This window comes from Acomys minous (genome assembly GCF_964271855.1).
Source record: "Acomys minous genome assembly, chromosome: 1".
NCBI lineage: Eukaryota > Metazoa > Chordata > Mammalia > Rodentia > Muridae > Acomys > Acomys minous.
Window position 1 is genome coordinate 172,731,380 of NC_140483.1, and position 11,687 is coordinate 172,743,066.

The following is an 11,687-nucleotide window of genomic DNA, read 5'->3' on the forward strand; positions in this document are numbered from 1 at the left end:
AGTTCTCTTGAGAGGGCAATCCGGCATACCCATCAAAACGTGAAAGCCTTTAGACCAGCAGTTTTATTTATAATAATACCTACAAAAGCACACTTGCAAGTGTACAAAATAGACAGAACAAGGACATAGAAATACCACTTTTTGTAATCATAAAAGTACAGTACCATCTGAAACCTTATTGTAGCTTTATCAAACACTGATTGAACTCAGGAAAAGTATATTTAAGATTGAAACACTCTGTGCTATGTGTGTGAAGCTTTAAAAGCCAACACTATAAGCCAGTCTTCAACTCTACTGATGTCATCCTGATGTCTGCAATGTACTCTGAAATAGAATAATAATGAAAGTGACTGATGGACAGGCACGTGGGAATATACGATGAAACTCAGACCATCAGTTACAAAACCTAAGTGAAGGCATTCAGGTGTTACACCTCAAAATTTGTTTCCATGCTTCTGTTTGAAGTTTTTTAAGATGAAATTTTGGGAGGCCTGAGTTATAGGACACCTTATATAATAATTTTTGTTCTAAGTCATTTCTAAAGAGAGAAGTGGAGAAAGTCTGAAGAAAACAGTAATCAAACTGCTAACAGTGGGCATCCCATGAGACAGTGTACAAGATGCTTATCAACTCTTACGTGCTGTTTGAACTCACTAGGAAGCTGGGCTACACCCCATTTCAGACACAAGAATGTTTACATCACATGTCCACCAAGACCCCTTGTATAAGGATGGGCTGGCCCACCTAAGTCTCTGACAAGAAGGGAAGAAAACTGAGCAGCAAAAACACTGTGTCCTTGAGAACAGTTAGAAACTAATGTTCATCACATGAGGAAAATGACTAGTTTAGCCATGGAAGACCATCCATGGGAAGAAAGCTCACTTGGGAAGTACAGCTGACGGCCTCGGCTTCCCCAGTTGATTTCTGCTCCACAAGGCAGGCCCATGGTGTGGCGTCACCTCTGTTTGCTACCTCACTCAGGCTACTTCAGCTGTCCCTACTGCGCTGCAAATCCCTAATTTGATGACGTTCTGCTACCGAGTTGCTGCTTCTCCCTATTTGTTACTTGATATTTGCTGTTTTACTTTTGCTCGCTCTACTCACTCGTTTGAGACTGAGCAGATGGCCATCATGGATCTTTCTATAGACCTCACATCACACGTGGCTGACAGAGTAGTGAGGAGGATGGCTTATATGTTTTGTGTACATATTTACGTTTCTTCTAAGTCTATCAGTGAGGACATGTAATTCTAAATTCTTTTCAAGCAGTTGAAAAGTAGAATTATCCTGAAGCACAGACATCAATGATCTTACAAACAAAATGTTTGAGATTCTCTTTCTCACTTCAAATTAAGTAGTTCTTAAACGTGGTACAGAAAGACCTACATAAAGCCATTAAGATTTATAATTTAAAAAGATGTTTCTGAGGTTTTTAATGGAAAAAGTCTTACTTAAGAAAATAGAATGTCAAAATGTAATATGAAAAGTCAAGTAAATCTTTAATTCTTTATTAGCAAATGAATAATTTGCTAAACACTAGATTCCAAGGACACACTATTTCAGAAAGCAAACACATTCCCATGTAAAAATCAAATGCCCACTTACCACTTGCAAATTCACTGAGATGCGCTGTGATTTTTCTGGCACTTGCATTTAGAAGTGTTATCCTCTTGAGTCATTCTTTTGTTTATTTCTTTACATTACTTATTCCATCACACGGGCCTCCTCCCTCCACTAACAGCTGTCTGTGAGTACCTATGAAGAGATTAACAATAACTTCTTACAGAGCTAGAAACAGGAAGCAAGGAAACATTCTGGGGGAAAGCCAGCAACAAAGGTGTCAAAATAAAAAAATATGACGGTCCCACTTCACCTGATTTTGCGCTCATATTCTACCCACCCTGCAGGAGCACCACGGTCATTATTCCTGGGAGCTCTCTTTCAAAATCACCCAGTTCCCATAAAACCAAATAAAATGTGCCTCACTTTGGGCTCTATTGAACTGCTCAGCCACAAAGCACAGAGCCATGATGCACCCTGAGCTCACCTGGTGAGAGTCAGGGCGACGGTGATCAAAACATGAAGCCAGCGTAAATTTAAAACATGCCCTGAGAGTCAACCACAAAAGTGAATTCCTACAGTTAAAATTTTAAAAGATAATCTTATAAAGAACTCCACATAGGATATACCAATTCACTTCCTTATTCAGCCAAGTTATTAATATCATATTATCTGCAAGGGTTCTGACATGAAAGAAACTCAGGTCCTCTGGAAGAGCAGCAGATGCTCTTAGCCACTGAGCCAATCTCAGGCCCACTAACTTTAACCAAGTTCAAAGTTATCTCCTTCGCTCTGCCTGGGTCTTAGGCCCAAGTATGTATGCCAAACCTGAGGAGCTGCTACCCCACCAATGGGGTAAATAAATGAACCTTTTTTCCAGAAAAAAAAAAACAAACAAACCTGAGAATTACGAGTAGTACATTTTGAAATATGGCCAAAGTCAGTAATGCTGCTAAAGCTCGGAACTCTCGGTGGCTTCCCGACAGCACCTCCTGGCAGTCACGTGATTACGGACTAGCAGAGGTTAATCATCCATGAGTCAAATCCCAGGCACACACTGACGTAACATCAAAAAAACACATCACTCTCTGTGGGATACAAGTAATATTGAGCCCCTAAATCCAAAAGTTCGGAATAGCAATCTCCCCATGCCTCAGAAATACAAAATGTCATAAAACATTCATTGTCATCTATTAATACTCTACATCTAAAAGAATATAGATAACTCATTAAATAATTTTTCAAACACACCACAATAAAAACCGAAGTTACAGGTGTATATCTTTAAAGACACCCATAAAGCTATTTGACTTTTTGATTTTACTCCACTCTAAAAATTGGTTAATCACGGCAGTTAATGCTAAGATACAAGGCTCCAGCTGACTTTAGGAATCAGCCAATGAGCTAATATAATTTTTAAAATATCACAGATACTCGGCTTATTATCAACAAAGTAGACCTAACTCTTGTATGAGAATTAAAAATAGGGCGCTATGGTCAAATTGTAGGACAGCTTCTTTTCTCTTCCTAAGCATCTTTGTAACATGGCAAACCAGGGTTAATAAAGCCAACTTAGAGGACTGCTGCCATGCTTCAGGAAGACGCCGTCTAGCCAGAAAGCAGCGCTGCCCAAGGGTAACTTGGAAAGGGCGTGAACTAAAGTATTACTTCAGCAATTCCTAGATAAAAGTACCCATGCACCCCATCATTAGAAGTGATACTAAAATTAGCTGTCCATCAACTTTCTATCTTGTTTAATGACAAGGCCAGGGAATTATATATCAGAATAAAGCCAGCAAGATGTCTCTGCGGGTAAGGCACCTGCTAGCGAGCCTGCAAACCTGAGTTCGATTCCTGGGACGCATGTGGTGGAAGGAGAGAACAAACTCCTACACACTGTCCCCCAAATTCTACAAATGGGCCACAGCAAGTGTGTGCCCACACACGTGTATACACACACATTCACACAAAACCAACCATCAGGGAAGACCCTTCAGTTACTGCCGCCTTGCCACAGGCATTATATTGCACTCTGAGTAAGCAGGAAAGAGGCGTGCCACATGTTGCCTAGTACATTTTTAAACAGAAAAAGAAAACTATAGGTTTGAGCTGAAATAAAGCCCCTACACCAAATCTCAAGTACAAAGCAAGATGTCAAACAAGGAAGTGGCGCAAGGGCAGAATCAGCACTTGATTTCAGAAGATAGAGAACAAGTCCAGCCAAGGCGTTCTTAGATATGGCTCTCCAAGAAGAGTTCGAGATAAATGTGGGCGTGGCAGAGACCAAGCGTATTATCCCTGCACCTCCAATGGTTTCAAGAAGGCACTCTGTGGGAAGCTCTGTCCCTGATTGTGAACAAAACCCGAACATAAGCTGTTGGCTCCTCACGTGCACGTGTTGTTCAGTACACAGCTTCATGAGTGAAATAATCACAAATAATATACTTCTATTAACAACACTGAGCTGGAGCCACATACTTCAGTACTCTCCTGACCAAAATAATAATAATAATAATAATAATAATAATAATAATAATAATAATAATAACAACAACAACTTGGAAGATGTAGAATGGAGTTAACTAAAGACGGACTACCAAATACTGTTTCAGTGTGTACAAAAGTTCACTGAGGGGCATGGGAGTACAACGCAGAAAGCAACATTAATGTAGGGTAGGAACAGGTTCAATAATTTCCTTCCTCCAAAAATAACACCAGGAAAAAAAAATGTTCAGAAACAGGAAAAGCCAGAAAGGAAGAGGCCAAGTAAGGTTGTTTCTGGGTGTTAACTAGGCATGTTCTTCCAAGTGGGAAAGTGGGCAAGCTCTGCCCTTCACGTAGCCATGGGGCCAAGATGTCCTGCGAGACGAAATCAAGGTTAGATTGGGTTGCCCAGGCTTAGCAGAGTTTACCAAAGCAGTGATGAATTACATTAACACTAAATGCTTCTAACAATCAAAGCCCTTCAAGTTGTGCGCAACTCAGTAACTCTCTAACCCTAGAAACTGTGTGAGATCACCATCAAGTACTGCTAATTTGTACTTAATCTGACCTCACCTTAGCCCCTCCAACTCATCCGTACGTGTGTTTGTGTGTGTGTGTGTGTGTGTGTGTGTGTGTTTGTGTGTGTGTGTGTGTGTGTGTGTGTGTTTGCGCGCATGCGCATATACCTACATACGGCCTCTTAAAGCCTAGAAGCTTAATCTACACTGAGATAACCACAGGAAAAAAGCAGACCTATAATGCAAAAGACATTCCCAGAAAATGTCACAATTTACCCCAGGGAGATGTAAACCAGGAAACAAGTAAATAAACTACCATTATAGTAAGTGTTTAGGGTTGGCTAACTGTCTCCCACATGAAAATGTGCCTATTAAACTACCTGACGCAGCTTCCTGGGGATCCTTAACCAACCAAGCATAACCCAGACAAGATAGGGCGCTGGTTGGTTTCTTTCTACTTAATCCTTCTCAGTACTAGTGAATTGAACCCAGGGCCTTGGCCGTGCCAGGCAGGAGCTCTTCCACTGTCCGACAAATATGCACACATACATATATAAGGAGACAGCTCCAGGAGATCACGGGATTCCTGTACTTTTTGCTCATTCTATATATGTCAAACATGTTCAATCTCAATAACAGCCATTTATAAACCGACTGTCCTACTAGATGGTAAATGATCTTTTATTTCTAGAACATATGAGAATTGGACTTAAGCCCTAATATTCTGTTAATAAGAAAGTCTGCGTTCCTTTACTGATAAATTTATATTGCTGCAACATAACACCCTATGCCCAAAATGTTTCCAGGCTCCATGCGCACAATCCCAGGCCCTTAAGTTTTTACTAACATATGTGCTAGCCCACTATGATTCTGAATTACCCACTAGGACATAGGGAAATCAGGCAGTTTCAAAAATAAATAAAAATGCTACGACCAACTGACTTCTTTTTGTCTGGATGCTAACTGTCCTACTGATGTACAGGCACTTAGGGGTTTACATTTTCTTAGTAAACAAAGCAGATCTAGACATCACTGTCTCTTGAACATGTACTATTTTGTTTACTCCAGCTGTAGCTCTTAAAGTATTAACAGAAATCTCCACGGTTTGAAGATACCTAATAAAATTCAACTATTTTACATCCAAATTGAATTTTGGAGTTCTGGTACTTTAAACAGTTTACTCATTTTTTTTAATAAAGTAAAATGCTTTAAATGTACCCTCACCATGTCAAAAGGTGTTAAATTAAAATCCTGACATGTGCGAAATAAACATGGAAAAGCTTTAAAAACCAGCTCTTGGAAAAATTAAGCCTGGCTACCTAGTTCTATGGATGAGAAAGTAAACTGGATTCCCTGACCTACCCATGACCCCACACCTGGATAACAGAAACCAAGAGACTCTGGTTTTTTCTTTCCTCGACTCCAAATGGTATATTTTTTTTTCCTCAAAATAATTTCACACCTGTTTCCTCTTCAAAAGCCTTAATATTGAGAGAGGGCACAACTAAGGTGAAACAGAGAACCCCTCTGAACTTTATCTGTGGATCTCAAGCACTAGAAAAACTTAATGAGATACTGCACCAAACCCTTTCATCTGGCAATGGCAGGTACTAAGCAATCATCAAATGGTAATAGCTATTATTATTTTTTACCACAAAGTAGGTAGTGAATGGAGGGGGGCGGGGGTTGCACATATTACCAGTGGGTGGAAAATCCACTTGGCAAGTCTTTTTAACTTAAGCTTAATTACCCTTATTTGCCCTTATTTTGGGCTGCAACTTTACACTGATTTATGACCCACCCACAATGACCTTGATTTTTCTCCCCCTTCCTATACTTTTATGAATTGCTATACTGCCGTATTTTCAAGTAATAATCATCCAGGTCCTCTTAGCCCTAGAGATACAAACGTCTTCCACTGACTCATAAGATATCTTTGTGACCTAAATAAATACAGCTCGAGAAAGGCCATAAATTTTAACCGACCACTGCAGGTTAAGTCCAGCTAGCGATTAACCGAGAAAGATAACAAGTGCAAAGTGCTGCCGTGCGTGCGTGCGTGCCGGAAAGCCATTTTCTCCAAGCCACCCGTGCGGCCCAAGGGAGAGGATGGAGAAGGTCAACGGAGGTGCAAACGGGTTTTCCCAGAGGGTCCTCTGCAGCTCCGCACCTAGCGACCCCCTCGAAATGAATGAAACGCCCGGTCACACCGACAGCCCGGGCCCCGGGGGGATGCAAGGAAGCCGGAGTCCCGGGGAGAACTCGGCGGATTTTTCTCACCACCTCGGTCAAACCACCCGGCCCATGGGGTGCGCGGGGGGGGGGGGGGACCGCGGCCCCGGGGAGGGATGCTCCGCGGTAGATGCGCGACCGCCCGCCGGCCCACACTCACCGCCGCCCGCTCCGCAGCTCTCCGCTCTGCTCCGCGCCTCCGCCGCCCAGGCCGGGCCGCGCTCCCCTTCCGCTTCCGGGAGCCGGCGCGCCGGGACCGGCCGAGTGGGTGTCGGCATGCCCGCGCGTTCGCGCTGAGGCACGGCCCGCCGTCGCAGGCTCCGCTTCGCGCCCCGGGAGATGCGATGGGAGCCTCCGAGGGCCGAAAGACCAGAAAGCGCTCGCAGTTCGCAGCTGCGCGGGGCCTTACCTTCAACCAAACCCACCTGCGCCTCCCTGGCCCTGCCAGGCGGGCCACGAGTGTCCCCACACCCTCCCTGATTAGCACCAGCTTCAGCTGTAAGCCCGTACTTGCATCCTCCTTCTGTCAGTGGACAGGCCGCTCTCCTCAGAGACAAGCTATGGATTTTCCAGGGTACCTTGCTTTCAAAATTCAGTCTGCAACATTGACATCCCCCTGACATCTTCTAGAGAGTTCATAGTTTCAAGCCTGCCAATTCAGTACCCATTCAGTACCTGAATTTTAATAGGATCCTCAGGTGACTCCTATCAGTGCACCTCAAAGATGGAAAAGCAGCAGGTCTTGCTTTTTTTTTTTTTTTTTTTTTTTTTTTAACCAGCCTTCAGACCCTCTTTTGGGAGGCCTAGGCCAGCCAACGTTTTTTCCACTTCTTGCTGGCAAGCTAAATCCACATTCAAATATTCTTGTATGTGTTTCAGAAATTTTCTATAAAGTGCCAGCTTTCCAGTCAGTGAGTGACACTTAAGAACGATCAGTGGACCCAACCGTTCAAATAACCCATCTCCCGATAAAAGTTGTGAGGATAACAAACTTATCCTTTAAAAACCCCTGAGATGCAGTAACTACAACTTCTTGCACCTCACACCAGCTCCAGAACAGTGCTGTGGGACACTTCCGCTCTGCACGGTGTGTGGACCCAGAAAGAGATACTGTGTGCATAGGAGAGAAACCGCCCGCTGTAGGAAGGGTGTACTTCTTGTTAAATGGTACTGAAAGCTTTCCAGAACAAACTGTTCCTGGTGGTTACCAGCTACTCAGGTCCTGGGATGGCAGCTGTACTAACTCTAAACTTACTTTCAACTAACTTGCTTCGTTTCCTGTCAAATGCTCTTAATTTCATTCCCCTAAAATATTCTCTCCCTCTTCTCTGATTAAAGAAGGATAAGAAGCCTGGGAAAACAAGGGGACGTGGGAAAGGCCAAAAGCAACTCATCTGAGATCTAGCTCTGGTTTCCTCCTAGCTGAGTGTCAAGAAACATCAACACAACCAACATAACACAAAGCCAGGGTTGCCTTCGAGATAATGCTCTCTTCCCCCAGTGCGTCTGGAACAGCAACGTTGAGAGTCTCTGCGGTTACTTAGGGCCAGAGTGGCTGTAGACTTTAACCTTACTAGCAGCACTCTCTCAACTCTAAAGCCAAACAATAAACTCCATAAAACCAACCATCGTACAATCTTATTTACAAAAAGATAAGAGAAATTAGCAAATCACGTCTCTGTTTTTAAAAAAGATAAGAGAAATTAGCAAATCAGTTTTTAAACTGCACCTGACTTTTTAAATTTTTGCTTAGTCTTTAAACTTTGTAAATTACATCGTTTGAATAAGCTAACTTAGAAAGCTACAGAATGGTATGTGTGTATACACTCACGCATGTGGAAATACACACACAAAAGCACGTCTCGGTTGTACTGGTATCCTTTCCTCAAACAGACTGACTCCCTCTTGTGCTTATGTGTCCCTCTCTCCTCAGTCTCACAATCCTACCCTTCCTTATGTGGCATCCCTTCCCCATACTTAATAAATCCACTTGGCTCTGACTAGTCCTGGTCCTTTTCTGAAGGAATGTCCTAGCCTGACCTTCCTGGAGGGCCTCAAATGACAATGTTGGGTTGCATCTCCAACTCAACATCATCCTTTTGTCTCAGGCTCCCAAGTGGTGAGATGGCCAGAGTGTGGCTCTTTGTCTATCTTTTGGACATGATGCTCTCAGTAATAGCCAGACTTTGGGATCATCGGTGCCATCACTGCACTTGTAGAGCACTCATGGACCTTGTTTGGGCACTCATATTATCATGAACTGCTAGGGATTTGAAAATATCTCCTTTCCTGATTGCAAATACTTCATGACCTTTAAGTCATACATTATTTTTATATAATATATAAATATATGTACATATTTAATATAAAAATAATAATTTTACTATTATTTATTTTCAAGGCTTGATCCCCAGACAAGCAGTATCTGAAAAATCATATTTTTCAGCCATACCCCAATCTACACTACTAGAAATTTAGGAGGAGAAGCCCACGAACCTGTGTTCTAACATCCTCCCAACTGACTGAGAACACACACTCAAATCTTAGAATTGTTCATCTAGACCACTGTGCCCTAAAACAACCCAATGGTAAAGACTAATCTGACCACATGCTGGGTTTATTCTGTATCAAGTTAAAAGTTCCCCTTCACACTAAGATGGCAGTGGAAGGTTTCTCACAGTTGCCTTTGGAATAATAACTATTGTTACCACTGTGCTTTTGATAGTGACAGCTGTGTTACTTGGTTTCTTTGAACAGGCAAAAATGATACAGGTAAAGAGTAACTTTGAAGAAAAACTCTTCCTATTTTCCTTCAAATCCAGTGATCTGGATTGTTTTGATGTCCCTTCAGATATCTCTATGGTTTTGTTTGTTTTGTTTTTTCGAGACAGGGTTTCTTTGTGTTTTCTTTGCTGTTTGGGACTCACGTTGTAGCCCAGGCTGGCCTTGAACTCACAGCAATCCTCCTGCCCCTGCCTCCTGAGTGCTGGGATTAAAGATGTACACCATGAAGGGGAAAAATGTGTGTCAAATTATCTCATCAAGTAATAATAATAATAATAATAATAATAATAATAATAATAATAATAATAATAATAATAAAAAAATTTAAAGAGACATATGCATGCACATAGAAATTAGAAATATACATGTTTTTATGAATATTTTCATATATTAAGCTTTCTCTTATCAGTCAAACCAATCCCACAGAGAGCTTTCTAGGAAAAGCATGGAAGGAGGGCAGCAAACCGTTTCAACATAGAAAGTTAAAGGCTGTAGACAAAGGCTCCCCACCCTCATGAGGTCCTGTCATCTCATCCTGTCATTCATCTTAAGCATTGATTGGCACATGTCACAGTGAGTACCCAGAAGAAACATGGCATCAGTGGCAGATACTTGGCTGAAGAGGGATTTGGTTGTTACTGCTGTTGGTTTTCTTATTATTTTACTTCTATCACAGTGGAGATCAAACCTGGAGCCTGGAAAAAGCTAGGCAAGAACTGGACCAATGAACATCATCCTCAGTCCAAGAGCCTTTCTACTTAACTTAAGCATGGAAATCAGTCACACGCTGTTATTTCCCTCCAGGATTCTGCACTGCTTCATGGACCTGTGATGCTGAAACAGGATTGCTAATCAAACTGATTGTATCTGGGAATAAATTTTTAAAAAGAGGGACAAGTAACAGTGTTGCCAACCTACTGCCTGACAAAGGCCCAGGCAAAGCACTTGAGTAGATAAACTCAGCCAACCACTGGGCTTCTGTGCCAATATTGGAGAGGACTGGATTTTACTGCAATTTTCCAAAAGTCAGTGCAGTCCAGAGTTTAATCAGCACTGGCTAATAGCCCTTGGCAGCTTCGGGTGGATGGCGTCCTCCACCTGCCCAGCTGGGTCCCATGCCCTAAGCACCCACATTCGATGCACATTCATGATTTCTAGGTTGTGCTAGTCATCGCCTCCATCTGTTTGAGTGGCAGAGCGCCCATTCCAAAATAGACTAATAATCTAAAAGTTGTTCTTAACCTTTTTGGGGGGTAGCACATCTCTTTGAACGTGTGATATAAGTTGTAGATCCCTTCCTCTGAAAAGTACACATACATACATACACACATACATGCATACACACATACACATACTACATATATGCATACATATGAGCATGTTCATTATTTCATTATTTATGTATAAAGTTCTACACACTGCCCCACCTTCCCATATTTTAAGAGGATCACAAGGAAGCTATGAATGTCAGGTCAAAAACTTACTCTAGGATGTTAAAAATAGGGAAAGTACGCTCTTTCATTTCAAATAGCAAGAGAAACGCTGAAGAACTGCTATGGTCTTAGAAGACCCTGAGAGCAATGCTACTGTTACTGAGAAGCTGGTGGTCTCAAAAGGGTGAATCCGGAGGTGGGGGGGGGGGGCTCACAGGGAAGGGAAAGAGCAGGACGCAGGGCTTTAACTTCCAGAGGTAGGAAACGTCACTGGGTAAATACATAAAGATATGAAAACCTAAGGGCTATGGTGTGGGTCAAGTGTATAATTTGTAGAAAGGCAGAGAAGAAAATGGAACAAAACAGAGTCAAATCATGATCAGCCACAAAAGCAAAGCTACAGCTAAAGAAGAGCCATCAGCTTTTTAGGCAGAGGTGGTTACCTGCTGTCGCCAGGAAAAGTCTGTTACTGGGGCGTCATTGTCAAAAAAGCAGAGAGGCCGTATGTTTGGAAAGATTTAAAAATATTAAATTGAACCTGGTATTTGTTTCCTGCTTGCTCTGGATGTTTTGACCAAGTTAAATAAAGATTAACTTGAGATTGTTACATTTCCATAAATGTCAGTAGGGAAATATATTCTGCTAGGTATTCATATGAAGTTAAAAATCTAAGACA

General features: G+C 42.1%; 2 protein-coding genes across 2 annotated transcripts in view; one reads left to right on the forward strand and one right to left on the reverse strand.

Moving 5' to 3' along the window:
* The window catches only part of ZDHHC21 (zDHHC palmitoyltransferase 21), a 58,580-nt gene extending 51,501 nt beyond the window's left edge, over window positions 1–7,079 (reverse strand). The window contains exons 1-2 of the mRNA XM_084787470.1: window positions 6,955–7,079; window positions 1,606–1,755 (exon numbers count right to left, since the gene is read on the reverse strand). The gene's annotated coding sequence lies outside the window, so the exon portion shown is untranslated. The remainder of the gene's footprint in view (window positions 1–1,605; window positions 1,756–6,954) is intronic.
* Window positions 6,911–11,477, forward strand: LOC311606962 (uncharacterized protein; the record flags this gene model as incomplete). Its single annotated transcript, XM_084798410.1, has 2 exons — window positions 6,911–7,368; window positions 10,255–11,477. 2 exons carry the CDS (start codon window positions 6,911–6,913, stop codon window positions 10,304–10,306), a joined length of 510 nt encoding a protein of 169 aa, XP_084654536.1. The 3' UTR covers window positions 10,307–11,477.
* Window positions 11,478–11,687: the final 210 nt, after the last annotated feature.